Source organism: Artemia sp. Qi Xiang Cuo, chromosome 19 (assembly GCF_049724085.1).
Source record: "Artemia sp. Qi Xiang Cuo chromosome 19, ASM4972408v1, whole genome shotgun sequence".
Taxonomy (NCBI): domain Eukaryota; kingdom Metazoa; phylum Arthropoda; class Branchiopoda; order Anostraca; family Artemiidae; genus Artemia; species Artemia sp. Qi Xiang Cuo.
The window spans coordinates 18047843-18065638 of record NC_142812.1 but is presented as its reverse complement, the minus strand read 5'-3'; the positions used below and the strand labels follow the sequence as shown (position 1 = coordinate 18065638).

The 17796-nt window shown below is 35.1% G+C and overlaps 1 protein-coding gene across 1 annotated transcript in view; it reads left to right on the top strand.

Annotated features, from left to right (window-relative positions):
• Window positions 1-17796, top strand: part of Etf-QO (electron transfer flavoprotein-ubiquinone oxidoreductase) — a 251665-nt gene that overhangs the window by 170842 nt on the left and 63027 nt on the right. The window contains exon 9 of the mRNA XM_089105375.1: window positions 1073-1294. Coding sequence (XP_088961501.1) covers window positions 1073-1294 — 222 coding nt within the window. The remainder of the gene's footprint in view (window positions 1-1072; window positions 1295-17796) is intronic.

Sequence of the window (17796 nt, the reverse complement as noted above, 5' to 3'; positions counted from 1 at the left end):
TGGAAAACGTCTAAATCGTTACTAGCAATTTGCCATGGAAACCCCCGGTAGAAGTTGTTTAGCGGAACACAACTGCATTGGAAACTTGAATCCATATTCAAGAACTGGTTTTCCCTTGTTTAATTAGACCTGTAGCTACTTTCTGTTTTTGAAAAAGAAATAAAATATTAATAGATCCTTGAAGCAGTAAGCGCGAGCTGAAAATGAAATCAGATTAGTTCATTTTCTCTTCACCTTGGAAACGGAATAGATTTATTTTATGGATAGAACAAAACGACGGAGTTTGGAGCTTGATTCTCATTCAATGTGATAAATGTTCTCTGATTCGCGCGAAATATTTTATCATTCAACATGTCAGAATTTGTTAAGACCTATTTGCTACAAGAGTTTGTAATGAATGTATATTCAATTTCTTTTTACCCATCATTGTATGAAAAATCGCTTTGATGATAGAGTAGAAGAAGAGAAAGAAGAGAAAAGAGGGAAAATACAATAAGCACAAATCACTATTGAGTCAGGCCTCTGCTTCTTCTTCCAATGAATTGGAGGTTTGCAGTTCAACGTCCGTTTGACGAGAGCGCCATCTAACCTTCGACAAATATGACCACGCCAGGCTGGGTAGCGTTTTTGATTGTTGCACAAACATCATGTATTTGGTGGCAATATATTTGAATTTAGGCGTTATCGGCTCCATTCAATGGGAAAGACACTAAAAATGTGTCCTAGGTAGCAGTGATCAAACACATCGAGGGCGGGAACATCTGCCGCATCTAGGGGCCACGTCTTGTAACAAGTAGACCCATTGGTGCTGAGGTGAGTTGTTAGTAGTAGTAGTAGACTAAAAAGCTGTTGGTTTTGTTTTATGTGAAAACACTTGAAATTTATTAATTCCTAATAATAGTTTGGTAAACTTGACCCCTTTATGTAACTTTGAAAAAGTAATCAGTATGAAAATTAGTATTTCTTGTAGCTGAAATGTTACTTTTCAAATGGAGTTTCAGTTTTGTTGTGATTTTTTTTTTTTTTTGTGCCAACATAGAAGTTCCCTTAATAAAAAGCTTTTCATTCATAGGTCCAGATTACAAAAAACTGAAGCCCGCGAAGCAATGTATTCCGATTGAATATTCCAAGCCTGATGGTAAGATCACCTTTGACCTTTTGACATCAGTTGCACTGACTGGAACGAATCACGAGCCTGACCAGCCTCCGCATTTGACCTTGAAAGATGATACGGTTCAAGTGAAGAGGAACTTGGCAAAATTTGATGGACCTGAAGCTCGATTTTGTCCTGCTGGTGAGTTGATGGCAGATTCCTTCATCTTTAGTTTAAATCATGGGCGCATGCATAATTTTTTTCGGGGGTGGGCGCAATAAAACTTTAAAAGACCTATCAAAAATTTGTTTATGTGCAATATTGTTACGTTTTTTACGAGTAGGGAAAATATTTGGGGGAGGGGGTTCAAACCCTGTGACCCTCTCCTCCCCCACTGGGTGTGGCCTTGGCTTAAGAACACGTGGGGAATTTCAGCTACTTTAATTTTAGCTACTTGAAAAGAATAAAGTTCTAATCAGTTCTTATCAAAGAAAAAAAGGACTAGTCAAGAATATCTATGATTTACATTGATGAACATCCACGAAAAATTAATAAAATAACAAATTAAAATCAAATCTGAAATGAAGACTCGAGAATACAAAAACTATTGTAACCAGCTTCATCTAACACCCCCTACCCCCACCCACCCATTCTTCCCGTCAAAATTACTATTGCTTAAACACACATTTAGAATTCTGTGAGAAAAAGTTTCTAAATATATTGAACAATTCTAATCTAAGGATTCAGGTGCGTGTACAGAGGGAGGGGGAAACTTCAAGCCCCATGTACCCTAAATCTTATGTGTTTTTTTATATCTCCAATAAGGGGCATATTTCTTGTCTTCTTTGAAGTTGTACCCCCACTCCTCCAAAGAAAACAAAAATGGATATATTCCTTTTACTCACCCTATTCAATTCAATTCAGTTCAATTTATCAAATACTCAATAATTGCATAAATAGACAAAGGTGCTAGAGGTCCAACAAGCATAGCTCGTGGAGGACCTCGTACCAAACACAAAACAGGACAAATCAAGTAAGGAAAAAAAATATAACAATATCTCGAAAATATAACCACTAGAATGTACCCCCACTATGAATGTGTCATTTTCGTTGTTAAGAGAAAAATGTCTGTTTAACTTTTAGATCTTATTCGATTCAGTGCAAGTTAACCCCCTCCTTGTTTCATGGATGGCTGCGGAGAAAAGTCCCCCTTTCCCTTTCCCAAGTTTTCAACCACTAACTCCCCCTTGACTCGTTCACCTGTATATTTGCAATGACGTCCAAAGATAAAGATATTTCATGCAACGGGGTACTTAAAAGAAGAAAACACGATGGAGAAGCGAATTGAATAAGGGATTAGAAAGGGGATAGTTTTCCACTTTTCATCTAAAATTGTATAATATTTAATATAATAAATAAGAACATGAGGGACGATCTATTGAAAGAAAAAAAAATCTAAATCAAACTACTGAAATGCCACCATACGTTGATGCGATTATAGTGTGTATCTTGGAAAGTCAGTAACCATAAAATTGAAATGGAGCAATGCTTGAGTAGTCATGGGATGCGGTCGAGCTGAGCCTGATCCCTAGATCCCTAGCTGATAGACCTGATCCCTAGCTGCACTATAGATGAAAGGATGATTAGAAAGGGGATAACATTCGACTTTGGACTTGAATTGGGTAACAAATGATGTTATTAGTAACTTATTTAGGAAATTATATTATAAAGAGTAGTATTAACGCATGAGAAAATTCGATAACATTATGGACGGTGACCTTTGACAGGGTGATTACTTTGAATGTTTGTAAAGTTTTATTAAAATCAGTACTTTTCTTTTATCAAAAATTATATCAATAGTCTTCAGTATTTTATCTCTTACTTCGTAAAGACTCAATTAAAAATTAAGTTTAAAAATTTAATTAATTCTTAATTAAAAACTCATTTACCACCCTATCATGGTAAAAAAAAAATACGGCATTTGACCTTACAGTCCCTACCGGTGGTTCTAATATCTGTTTCGTGGCCTTTCAGCCAGGAAGAGCAATGAGGGGGGGGGCTGGAGACCAGCCATCCTACGCTTTCGCACACCCTTCCTATTTGCCTTCCCTAGATTTCTCTTAAGTACCCGTTAAGAGCTGGCAAGACTCTGGCTGAGCTTACAGAAGCACGCCATTGATCCCCGATCCAAATAACTAGCGACTTCAGGAATATATATATATATATATATATATATATATATATATATATATATATATATATATATATATATATATATATATATATATATATATATATAATGTTCACCGAAGAAAACTGGCTGGTATCACAAATGGCTATATTTCAGTTCTGCGCTGCCATGTGGATTACTTCCTGTAAGCCCCTCCTTTTTCTCATAATCTTCACTATTTAAATTGCATTCGTTGTTCACTTCTTCTTTTTTGCGTCATTGGGACAAAAGTAAGCTGGTATCTTTATTAATTGGAATTATCCGTAGTCTTTTATCAAAGCCAGTTATAATATTAGTCCAATAAATAAGTTTTGTTCAGCTGTAGTTTGAAGCTACTAGGCTATATAGAGAATGAGATACATGCTGCATTATGAATTAGAAAAGTCAAGAGACCAATCGATATTGTTATAAGTTGCATATTCGTGCCTAGAATGACAGGACGTATCTTAAATTTATGTGATCTTACATAAAAAGCGAAAACTTGGTTTAGAAGAATTTTGGTATGAAAAATTTTTTGCTTTAGAATTTTACAAATATGCTGAGTCAACGATGCGCAACTGAAAATGTTGTAAACATTTTAAAATATAGTACTTAGAGTGAGTGGCGGAGCTAGGCGTTTGTGACCTGTGCGGCCGTACAGGGCCCCGTGCCACCAGGGTCACCGCTTTTCTGTAGAAAAATAGCCTAAAAGCGCAAGGCTACGTGAATGCTCCGCCACTTCTTGCAGCATGGAATACCGTACAGAACGATATCTCATGCTGCATGGCGAGTAATTACCCTGAAATCAGGGTAAGTACTTTGAGACCATATAAACACCTACGTAGTAATTTTAATTAAACGAATGATATAAATGCAAATCTCCGGTCTTAAGTAATAGCCATTTGGACCCCGTAAATTGATATTGCAGAGGTCTCCAAAATAATTAGCACCGCCACTGCTTAGAAAGATTTTCTAGTAGTATTTGGGCACTGAAATATTTTGCATTCTAAATATGACATGTCTCTTCTGCCTCTCACTGATTAAAATCGTCTCAGGAAGTGTGACCGTTAAATAAATTTTTAGTTGAGGAATTTTCGTGGCTTTTGAAGTCGTTTTTGAAAAATTGACAGCAGATAAGCCCTTTGAGATGGAGATTTATTTAATGTACCAAAAAAAAAAAATCATAACTCCTGTCGAACGCCCATGTTATAATAAGGTGTAGCCAAAAAGAGCTGAAATAATAAAAAAGAAACAAGATAACCAATCCAGATCACACTTTTACCACAAACCATACGTCTAAACAATTTCATTAGATCTATTATTATAAAGTTCCCCCAGACCCTATTCTTGTTTATCAGTACCATCAAAAAAATAGAAGGAAAAATAGTACTCATTAGAATTCTTTAATTGCTAATTAATCTATTAATTGATGCTAATTAATTGCTAATTGCTTTAATTAATCAGTTCTTTAATTTCTCTTTGATTTTTGAGTGTGACACAATATCGCGTCCAACTTGAAGCTGTGGAATGCACTTATTGTATTTTGATTTTGTGTAGCCGACATGCTCACACACACGGATTAAAAAATGACATTATTTCAAACGTTATTGATTTGTCGCACGTTGTTGCTGGACCTTTATAATATTTGCTACTAATATAAAATCAATCAGGATTAGTTCCAAGGGAAATAACACAAAGCACCTCGGAACCAATCAGAGGCCAGCTTCACATCTGTTGCATTATTATTATTTGACAACAAGTGTTTATGCAATATGATTCTTTAGCCTTTCCCTTCTTCTGGATCATGGAGGGCTGATCCCTCTTCTCCATCTATCACGAGTTCTCCCTTTCTGCATTGTTCCCGATCCCCTCGATCGGCATTCAGTGTTCGTTCTGTGTAACTAATCGGCGTTTTTTTTTTTCGGTTCAAGGGAGCATTTTTGTCGCTATATTGGACGGCTTTGGTGACCAAAAACCTCAAACTTCAAAGTCAAGCTTCTATATTTTTTCGTTTTATAAATAATTCCAAACTATTTTGTGTTTTACTTCTTTTTTTGGCCATGTGACCTTAATGTCTATGTCTTCGTTTGATAAACTTAAATTAAGGCCGTTTGGCCTTAATTTCTGTTTTTTCGTTTGTTAGATGATTCCAAACTATGTTTGTGTTTTACTTCTTCTTTTTTGGCCTTGGACATTTGGCCTTAATTTTTATATATCTTTGTTTCATACAAGCAAATTAAGGCCATTAGGCCTTAGTTTGCGTTTTTCTTCGTTTGATAAATGATTCTAAACTACTTTTGCGTTTTACTTTCTTTTGTTTTTACCTTAGCCATTTTGCCTTGATTTTTATGTTGTTTCATTTGATAAATGATTCCAAACTACATTTTTTTTTTTTTTTTACTTCTTATTTCTTGACCTTAAAACCCTGTTTGAGGGAATGTGTCTTTGCATCTTTGGGGTCTCTTTGGGGTCCCTTTTTTGTGTCCATGTATGCCATTACGGTGGTCCAAAGTTGCAACACAGCTGCTACTTTTGTTACAGTTTTGAGGTAAATGTTTCGAGGTACTTTGCTGTATCTTATGTATTGATAGGTGAAGTCAGACAATTACATCAAATGTCTCTTCTTCAATTTCTTTTGTGTTTGTCCATCGTGCAGCCAAAGTGTGAACAACTGCAGTTTTGCCACAAATTTTCTGACAATAGATGGGGGGGGGGGTCTTCCTGATATTTTTAAAATCTCTTTATTTTCCTTAAATGATCTTCCAAAGTGGATTTTTTTATAACATATACAAAGAGCCATATTAAAACATAATAAATAAATAAAGTATGAATAAATAAAGTCGATATAAATAAACAAACATCGATATAAATAATATTGATTATATTATATATTAATACATAATAGTATATAAATAAATATAAATGAATAAATTATAAATAAATAAAGTCAATATAAATAAATAAATATCAATATAAATAATATTTATTACATTATAAATAAATAAATAATAATATATAAATAAATAAAGTCGATAATATTTTCAATTTAAATTGAACAGAAATTACCATAAATAACTTTTGAACTACCTGCCTCTAAACCTTCTAAAGGCTATAGCGTGATTTGTGCCATAACGAAAACAATTGTTTATTTTGATTAGAGCTTTTTTTTTATTTGTCATACTATAAAAAACAACACATAAACTACATAATATCATAGGGTTAATCAAGGTTTAGAAATAAGAGCTACTGCAAATAAAAGTAGGGCTACTATTTTCCCTTTGGATTCCTCTGAACTGCTTGAGTGTCATCTGGGTGGCTTCTATTCATATCAAATAAAAAACAAGTTTTTTTTTAACTGAAAGTAAGGAGCAACATTAAAACTTAAAACGAACAGAAATTATTCCGTATATGAAACGGGCTGTCCCCTCCTCAACGCCTCGCTCTTAACGCTGTTTTAAAAAATAGAGTTGTGAGAAAGAGTCAAACTTTAGCGTCAAGAGCGAGGCGTTGAGGAGGGGACAGCCCGTTCCATATACGGAACAATTTCTGTTCGTTTTAAGTTTTAATGCCGCTCCTTACTTTCAGTTATTTAATTTCTGAACGTTTTAAAATTAATGCAGGTTTTGATTTTGGCTCACCGAACATGAATAATTAAAACGAAATTTGCATATTAATTTTACTTTTTTTTGCCTAAATGGCTTTCTCTAAAGTTGGTTAGTTTTATTTACGAACGTTTTTATTAGTAATAAATATACGTAACTTACGAATTAACTTACGTAACGAACTTCTATATTCGTATGCTAAAATTCTATACGCTAAAGTCAGAATTTTTTTTCCAATTCTTTAAGAATGACCTCTTAATCACAAAGGCCGTTAATTAGAATAAATAGCTCTTATGAAAGTACTAAAAAAACCTTAGCGCCAAGAGTGAGGCATTGACTAGGGGGCGAACCCAATCATATATGTAATAGTTTCTGTTCGTTTTTAGGTTTTGATGTTGAAAAGTTTGCAGTTGAAAAGTTTTTTCAGTTGAAACTTGTTTTTTTTTAATTTAATTTCTGATAGTTTTTAAATAATGCTGGGAAATTCGGCGCCCCCTCTATAGCAATGTCCCTTCCCCCATGAAGACTTCCTTCATGGAAAGATCCTCCCACCTAACCCCCGATCCAATACCACCCCCCCCACTACCAGAAAAAATCATCCCTCAAAACGTCAGCATACTTCCCAATAACCTACACAGTATGTAAGCATTGGGCAAAGTTCTGAATTTGCAGCCCTTCCACCGGGTACTGTGGGGAATTAAGTAATCCTCAAAGACAAAGTTGTTATATTTTTCGACCATGCTGAACAAAATGGCTGTGTCAAAATTTTGATCGGGTGACTTAGGGAAAAAAATGGGCGTGGGAGGGGGCCTAGTTGCTGCTCATTTTTTGGTAACTTAAAAAGGGCACTACGACTTTCAATTTCTGTTCGAATGAGCCCTCCCGCGATATTCTAGGATATCTGGGTCGATACGATCACCCCTGGGAAAAAAAAACAAATAAACACGCATCCGTGATCTTTCTTCTGGCAAAAAATACAAAATTCCACATTTTTGCAGATAGGAGCTTGAAACCTCTACAATTGGGTTCTCTGATACGCTGAATCTGACGGTGTGATTTTCATTAAGGTTCCATGACTTTTAGGAGGTGTTTTTGGAAAATAAGGCAAATTTTCTCAGGCGCGTAACTTTTAATCGGTAAGACTAAACTTGATGAAACTTATATATTTGAAATCAGCATAAAAATTTGATTCTTTTTATGTATCTATTGGTAGTCAAAATTCCGCTTTTTAGAGTTTCAGTTACTATTGAACCGGGTCGCTCCTTACTTACAGCTCGTTACCACGAAGTGTTAGATGAACTGAAAGTCTGCGTAATTGGCTTCCTTTTAAAACTGAACGCTTATGACGCTTATCCTGTAAACACCCTTTAATAAATAAGTATCTTAGTCCACCATATTTTTTCTAATTTTAACTTTTTTTGGAAATACAGGTCAATGTTCTGTAAAAAAAAAAAAAAAAAAAAAAAGACGTGACAGATCAGTACGGCCGGATTTTTTTCTTAATGGAGGCTTCATTGGTCCTGTTTACCCCGCCCTGAAATTTCTAGCTGATCACTGAAGTAAAATACAGTTATTTGCGCTACGAATCGATACATCCAAGTTTTTCGTCCAAATTGGATTGTCCTCATCATGGTCTCCTTGTTTCAGTCTATTTACCTGAGCTCCTAAGTTTCATGCCGATTTGAGAAAACAAGGTTTCGTCGATTTTTTGGTGTCACGAATCGATACAAAACAAAATTTCCAAAATTTTCTCTTCTCTTTAGTTTGTCTTGCCACTGTATATACCCAGTCAGTTGAAGCCATACTTCAAAATGATTTTGTCTTCAGTGAAATCAGAGGCAACGCTGTAGCGCTGCCTATAGTAAAGGCCATACGGCTCCAATATTTTTTTTTTTTTTCTTTCAGAGGCACTTCATATGGAAGGGGTCGTCGTAGAAACTTTGAAGGGGGCTCATTTGATTGGAAATCGAGAGTTCTTTTTAATAGTCGAAAATGATTGGAGGGCAACTGGCCCCCCCCCCTGCCCCACGCCCATCATTCCCCCAAACACATCCAATCAAATTTTTGAGATAGCCATTTTGTTCAGCGTAGTTGATTTCCAGATAGAAAATATATTTTTGAGGAGGACACTCCCCCACAACCCTCAGGGCAAGGGTTTTAAGTTGTACCCTGGGGCATATTAGGTTTTTTTATAGAAGGCGTTGTGTTAGAAACTTCAAAATAGGCTCATTCGATTGGAAATTCAAAGGGCTAGTTCCATTTTTAATAGTCGAAAGTGATTGGAGGGCAACTAGCCCCCCCCCCTTCCCACGCCCATCATTTCCCCAAACACATCCAATCAAAATTTCGAGATAGGCATTTTGTTCAATGCAGTTGATTTTCTGATAGAAAATATGTTTTTGAAGAGGAAACTCCTCCACAGCCCTCGGGGCAATAGTACTAAGTTATGCCCTTAGGGCATATAAAGTTTTTACAGAAGGTGGTGTCGTAGAAACTTCAAAACAGGTTCATTCGATTGGAAATTCAAAGGGATAGTGCCCTTTTTAATAGTCGAAAGTGATTGTAGGGTAACTAGCCCCCCCCCCACGCCCATCATTCCCCCAAACACGTCCAATCAAAATTTTGAGATAGCCATTTTGTTCAGTGTAGTTGATTTCCAGATAGAAATTATATTTTTGAGGAGGAAACTCCCCCAAAGCCCTCAGGGCAAGGGTTTTAAATTATGCCCTGGGGGCATATAAGGTTTTTATAGAAGGTTTGCCTTAGAAACTTGAAAAAAGGCTCATTCGATTAGACATTCAAAGAGCTAGTGCCCTTTTTAATAGTCGAAAGTGATTGAAGGGCATCTAGACCCCCCCACGTCCATCATTCCCCCAAACATAAGTAGAGATCTATGTTCCATTTCTAGCACGCTATGTTCCTTCCCATGATATTCTAGCACGCTATGTTCCTTCCTATGTTATTCTAGGAGCTTATGTTCCTTCCCATGCTATTCTAGCACGCTATGTTCCTTCCCATGCTATTCTATAGCACCATGTTCCCTCCCATGCTATTATAAGGGCTTATGTTCCCTCCCATGCTATTCTATAGCGCTATGTTCCTTCCTATTCTATTCTATAGAAGCTCTACACCTTTTCAAAGAGAGTGAGTACCCCCCTCACATGGCCTTCCATTTCTACGGGACGTATAGGAATTACCATGCTATTTGCGTGAAGCTATAGGAAAACATTTCCAGAGCATGTACTTATGGATACCTTTCCAAGCAACGTGATTAAACACGCTTTTACAATCGGAATTGTTTGATTGACATTTGCAAAAAGGGATAAGGAATTCGCAAATTGGACTCTATGAACGATATTAATTAATGTTTGAAAAATAGGAGTGTGATGGATTATAATTAGTGATTGGATAATTTTTTAACAAGAAATCTCCGAATAAAATATTTTTGGAGGGATGGGAGCGAGGTGTCTTAGAGTACTTATAATGGTGTTATTTGTGAAGATTACGTTCCTTGGCACCTTTTCAGAACATGTACTTGTGGATACCTTTCCAAGCAACGAGATTAAACACGCTTTTAGAATCGGAATTGTTTGATTTGCATTTGCAACAGGGATAAGGAATTCGCAAATTGGACTCTATGAACGATATTAATTAATGTTTGAATAATAGGAGTATGATTGATTCTAATTAGTGATTGGATAATTTTTAACAAGAAATCTCTGAATAAAATGTTTTTGGAGGGATGGGAGCGAGGTGTCTTAGAGTACTTATAATGGTGTTATTTGGGGAGATTACGTTCCTTGGCACCTTTACAGAGCATGTACTTATAGATTCTAGCCGACTATGTTCCTTCCTGTATGATAAATTTAATTTATTTTTTAATGCAGTAGTTTTTCAGTAAGGACACTCTATATCCTAAAAGTATTTAATTCAAACTATTACCTTGAGAATCGATGTTGTTAGAAGAATTTCAAAAGGATCGTTTATGAGTGCTGGCATATCTGATGAAATAATTTAGGTCGTCTGATCAATTTATTTTTTTTTTCAATGCAGTAGTTTTTTAGTAAGGACACTCGATATCCTAAAAGTGTTTGATTCAAACTTTTACCTTGAGCATCAAAGTTTTTAGTAGAATTTCAAAAGGATCGTTTATAAGTGCTGACCTGTCTTTGATGAAGTAAGTCATGTCGCATGATAATTTTTTTTTTAATGCAGTAGTTTTTCAGAAAGGACACTAGTTATACTAAAAGTGTTTGATTCAAACTTTTACCTTGAGCATCAAAGTTTTTAGTAGAATTTCAAATGGATCGTTTATAAGTGCTGACCTGTCTTTGATGAACTAATTCATGTCGCATGATAATTTTTTTTTAATGCAGTAGTTTTTTAATAAGGACACACGATATCCTAAATGTGTTTGATTAAAACTTTTACCTTGAGCATCAAAGTTTTTAGTATAATTTCAAATGGATCATTTATAAGTGCTGACCTGTCTTTGATGAACTATTTCATGTCCCATTATAATTTTTTTTTTTTAATGCAGTAGTTTTTTTAGTAATGACACTCGATATCATAAATGTGTTTTTTTAAAACTTTTACATTGAGAATCAAAGTTTTTATTATAATTTCAAAAGGATCATTTATAAGTGCTGACCTGTCTTTGATTAAGTAAGTCATGTCGCATTATAATTTTTTTTTTAATGAAGTAGTTTTTCAGAAAGGACACTCGTTATCCTAAAAGTGTTTGATTAAAACTTTTACCTTGAGCATCAAAGTTTTTAGTAGAATTTCAAAAGGATCGTTTATAAGTGCTGACCTGTCTTTGATTAACTAATTCATGTCTCATTATAATTTTTTTTTTAATGCATTAGTTTTTTAGTAAGGACACTAGATATCCTAAATTTGTATGTTTCAAAATTTTACATTGAGCATCAAAGTTTTCATTATAATTTCAAATTTATCATTTATAAGTGATGACCTGTCTTTGATGAACTAATTCATGTCGAATTATAATTTTTTTTTTTAATGCAGTAGTTTTTTTAGTAAGGACACTCGATATCCTAAATGTGTTTGATTAAAAATTTTACCTTGAGCATCAAAGTTTTTAGTAGAATTTAAAAAGTATCGTTTATAAGTGCTGACCTGTCTTTGATGAACTAATTCATGTCGCATTATAATTTTTTTTTTAATGCAGTAGTTTTTTAGTAAGGACACTCGATCTCCTAACTTTGTTTTATTAAAACTTTTACCTTGATAATCAAATTTTTCAGTATAATTTCAAATGGATCGTTTATAAGTGCTGACCTGTCTTTGATGAAATATTTAATTTCCCAAGATAATTTTTTTTTTAATGCAGTAGTTTTTTAGTAAGGACAAACGATATCATAAATGTGTTTGATTCAAACTTTTACCTTGAGAATCGATGTTGTTAGCAGAAAGTTATTCAAGATTGTTCAAGACGCATATAGTTTTCAGTAAAGCACCAATGACGCAGTAGGATTTAGACTTTTACAGTGAGAGAAGGAGGTCATATCCAAACTGTTATTTGTAGTGATTTTTGTTCTTTTCAAGCTTGATTTGCATATTCAATCTAAGTTTCACTCGTTTTAAGATTTATTTATTTATTTACATTAGTATCTATTGTATGTTTGTTTGCATTGATTCCTTATTTAATTTTTGTTCGTTTTGGGTTTCATTTATTCTTTAATAGTAATTTCTGGTCGTGTTGTTTTTTTATTTTTAAATGTATTTTTATATGCTTATCTTAAGTTTAAACTTAACATTAAATTTATTTGAAAAACTTATTTTTATGAAAGTTTTTTTTTGATTTATTACATTTAAAAAATAGTATTTTTTTCAACTGAAAGTAAAGAGCCACATTAAAACTTAAGACGAACAGAAATTATTTCGTATATGAGGGGATTTTCCCTCTTCAATACCTCGCTCTTTATGCTAAAGTTTTTTAGTACTTTTAAAAAAGCCTCTAATTAATTGTAGTGAAACTGTCCTTGTGTTTCATGAGCCGTCCTTAAAGAATTGGGACGAAAAGCCAAACTTTAGCGTACAGAACGGGGTATTGAGGAAGCGGACAACCCCTTTATATATGGAATAACTTCTGTTCGTTTTAAGCTTTACTGTGGCTCCTTACTTTCAGTTGAAAAAACGTATTTCTTTTGTTTAATTTCTGATAATTTCTAAAATATTGCCGGCAAATTCGGCTTCCCTTCCATGAAAAATGCCCTCCCCCACAAAAAAAATCTCCTAGTGCAAAAGTTTCTCCCGGAACATCAACCCCCCAGAAACTTCCCTCTCCATGAAAAATCCCCCCAGCATAAAATTTCCCATACTGGTAATGTCTGTATACTTCCCAATAATAAATACTATACGTGAACATTCGGTGAATATCATTGCTTATAGCCTTTTCCCCAGCGGCTATGGGGGGCCATGCTATCCCCAAAGGCATATTCAATGAGTCTTTCAACTATGCTGAACAAAATGGCTATCTTAAAATTTTGATCGGACGACTTAGGGCGAAAAAGAGGCGTGGGAGAGAGGCTAGTTGTCCTTCAATCTTTTTGGTCACTTAAAATAGCTCTAGAACTTTTAATTTCCGTTTGAATGAGCCCTTTCCCGGTATTCTAGGACCATTTGTTCGATACAATCACTTCTGGGAAAAAAAAACATAAATAAACTCACATCCGTGACATTTCTTCTGGCAAAAAAATACAAAATTCCATATTATTGCAGATAGGAGCTTGAAACCGCTACAGTAGGGTTCTCTGATAAGCTGAATCTGATGGAGTGATTTTCTTGAGATTCCTTGACTTTTGGGGTTTACTTTTAAATTTTGATGGGTAACACTAAACTTAATGAACAGTATATATTCAGAATCAGCATGAAAGTCCATTCTTTTGATTTATCTATTGATGTCAAAATTTAGTTTTTTAGAGTTTCGGTTACTATTGAGCCGAGTCTCTCTTTACTCCTATCCACATGATCTGCCTATTAATATCCACATGACCTATAAATTTCAAGTTTATCAGAAATTTGAAATTCGGTCCATTTTTGGCGTCACGAATCGATGCTGCAAAAAGGTATTTCCATTTTTTTCTCTATAAATTAAGTTTGCTTTTTTGAAGTAAAACTCAGTCTCAATTAGTTATTGTTTTACTTTTTTAATATTAGATTTGTTTTCAAAAATAGACTCTGTAATATTAAATATACAATATACATGAATAGTTAAGTCTTAAGACCGGGAGTTAGTATTAGTTCAGTTTTGTATCGTTAGTAAATTTAAAATATCACAGGTTGAACTTCCGAGGATGTTATATTTCCACCGAGCTTTCTTTTTAGCGAAGTGGATCTAGAGCATATTTCAAAAAGATTTGACCAAGCACAAGATATGAAATCTCGGGTGAGGGACTAATGGAGAGGCAAAAAAAAATTCCTTTTAGTCTCTGACGTCACGAATCGATACAGTCTTATTTTCAAGATTTTTGTCTTCATTAAGATGCTCCTGGCCTTGTCTACATGGAACTTTAAAGCCGACCAGGAAATACTTATATGGGGTTTCCCTTAGTCTGTGTTCGAATAGAAAGTTTTTTGTAGCCCAACCTGGTCTAGCACATTTTTGTTTTTCAATGTAAGGGGTATTAATCGAGTTTCGGGGGCTCAAAAGAAAAATAGTTTTTGAAAAAGTATGCTTCGCTGGTGTTTTTTTATTCCATTTAAGCAAAAATGGATTAGTTTGAGTGGTAATTGCCTGCTTTGAGTTTTACCTGTTCTGGCTTTATTTCGAATTCCGTATAAGAATCTAAAACCCGGAAAAAATGTTTTTTTTTGTAAGTTTGGAATCAATAAAGGAAAACTTTCCAATGGACTTAAAGAATTCAAATTACTATCCGTTTTGTTTTTGTTTGGAGACGTAACATAAAAAAAAAACAAAGGAAAACTTTTTCCTTCTTCGAGGAAAAGGAAGAAACAAAGAAAGGGGAAATGGAAAAGAAAAACTTTTTCTTTCTTTCGAAGGAAAATTGTCAAGCTTTTTAGGACACCAAGCCTGCATACAAGGCGGTTTTGAGTGTCAGCAGTTCTTCTTTCTAAATAGAAATCTTCAGAAATGAAGAATTTTTTTCTTTCAAAAATTCTACCACCCCCCCCCCCCCCTTCCCCTCCCCAATGTTTCCATTTTTTTTGCGTTTAGTATTCATACCCTTACGCAAAGTTAACTGACAAATAATGGAATTTCTTGCTCGAAGTTGGAACACATTTAGACAATTTCAGATAGAAAGCGTGACTTGCAATCGAAAATGGTAGCTGTGTTTATCAACTTCAATCCATACAAAAAACATCCTCCACAAGCGTTTGAGCAAGTAGTCTATGATGGCTCTATCTCATATCCATACATAGTACGAATACGCGGAAAACCGCTCTGTTCTGAATAACGAATGCGTATCTCATTTCAATGTGTTAAGCAACAAAATTCAAGCGTTGAAAAAAAAAATCCAATGAAGAACATAGAGCTGACAGAAAGGCTAATACTAATTATTAGTTTTTTCTAATAACTTATTACAAAGGTAATTTTGACTCTTAGAGATTCTATTCGGTTACAAGGCTATGGAAGTAATATCAAGAGAGACAAAAGAAGTTCTTGTCTAGGGAAGAAATATAAAGTGAAGCAAAAGAAGTTCTTGTCTTTGAAAAGAAATTAAAGAGAGACAAGGATGTGATGCAATCAGTCGAGGCCACTTTGCCATTATAACAGCATACCATATGCCAAGTTATTGTCAAAGCCTATAACACAATAATTATTGACGAAGATAGCTTTGAAAGGGGGGGGAGAAGAATCCAGAAGCGTAGCTAGGGTTTTCAGCGTCCGAGGACAATGTTGGTTTTTTATACTTCCCTCCCCCGTCATTACCAAAATACAGGTAAGATCATAGTATTAACCAAACACTTAGAGCCCCCTCAGAGGCTGTACCCGGGGGATGCCGTCCCTTCTTGCCCCCTTCTAGCTATGTCACTGAAAGAATCATCAGCGTTTCTCAAATTTAAATTTTTTGCTTTTTTAAATTACTTGATGTGAAATGACTCTGTCGTTTCACCCCTGGGGTAATGCACGGCACAGGTTCTCCGTAACTACGCGAGCTGTTTGAATATAGGGTTACGCTGTATGGAAAGCTTTGTCACGGTCTAATCCCTAGGAATTGTGGTTTTAAACCACGGAGTACTGGAGTGTGTGAAATTATCTTATTTCCATAATATTTGCTTTATTCATTTTCTTTTCTTGCTAATGTCTTTCATTTTTATGCATAGGAAAACGATTTGAGATTTTTATTTAGCAGATGGCTTGAGTAGGGATACCAAACTCAATATTTTTAATACCATCCTATTTTCTTTTTAATGTTAAACTACGGATCAGAATTTAGTCGAGTACTGATCCGAATGGTTAGCACGCTAGACTTGAAATCCTTTGTCCATGAGGACAGGGGTTCTAGTCTTAGTTTCGCCGGTTATATGGTTTGGAAATGGGGTCAGTGGTCGAACTGTAAGCTCAGCCGGAGTCGACCCAGATCTAAATGGGTACCTGGAGAAATCTGGGGAAGGTAAATAGAAAGGGTGGGCGAAAGCACAGTATGGCTTTCCCCCAGATCCCCCCCCCTCACTGCACTTCCTGGGTGAAGGGTCATGACACGGAGATCAGTATTGCCGGTAGGGAATTTTGAATCAAATTAAACAATACATAAAATCTAGATGGTGTTATTTCACTAATGACTAAAAAGCAGGCTTTTAGTCAATCATGATATTTAACATATTTTTAGCTTCAATACATTAACTTTTAACGTCTAAGGAGACCCTAGACGGTCAATCATTTTGATCAAAAGCTTCCGTCAATCGATTGACGTGGGCTTTAATCAACTTTCAATCAACCCTTCAATCTTGACCAAAGCTAATCTAACACACTGCTTTTGGTCAAAATGATTGAGTCATTCTAACTTTCTATCAATCACCGTCAACGCTTGACTCAAGCGTCACATAGGCTCTTAGACGGTCAATCATGCTTGAGTCAATCGATTGATGGAAGCTTTTGATCAAAACGATTGATCGTCTAGAGCCTCCTTAAGTAATCAGGCTGATTTTGACGAGGGGTCGCTCTCTCTCAGACATCATATACACTAGATGGCACGTGCTAAGTGTGGTGGAACTATGTGGCGTTCCAAAATGCACATCAGGTAGTTGGTAAAGGAGTATAAGCTCAATCTTTGAAGGAACTAATTGGAAACTCGGTACTGTACTAAAATACAGGCCACACGCGAGAAGAGAAGTTTGATTAATGCAAATGAAATAAAACAAAATAGGGTGAAAATATATAAGTTTATGAAGAATATTGGGCTGTATGTTTGCATATTAGGGGGTGGGGTGGGGATAAAGCATAGCATATATTAAATATGGAGCATGCTGAATAACGCGAGAAGTGAAGTTTCTAATCAAATAAAGCAAAATATTTCTAATATTTTTCCCTTATCCTTGAAAAATTTAACTGCCTCTTTTTCTGTCCTTCTTAAATCCCAAATCGTAGTTTTAGCATCCATGTTCATTCAATCACTTCTCGCATGTGTCTTTGATTTTAGCACAGTAGCGGAAACTCCATAAATTGAAAACTCAGTTTTGGTCCCGATATGCATTTGCAGGCTAGAACATAATTCAATGTTTTAGATTTACATAGAACAAGCATCATAGACACTAACTTCAGCTGACTTTTAACCAGAGCCTCCCAACAACCTCCTGTGGGAGGGGCTTTGATGCTCACGTAGCCAGGCTTGGAAGGATGCGATTCCATCCGTAGGTAGTTTATATAGCCTATAACTTATCGCAGTATAATAAAGTTAAAAATT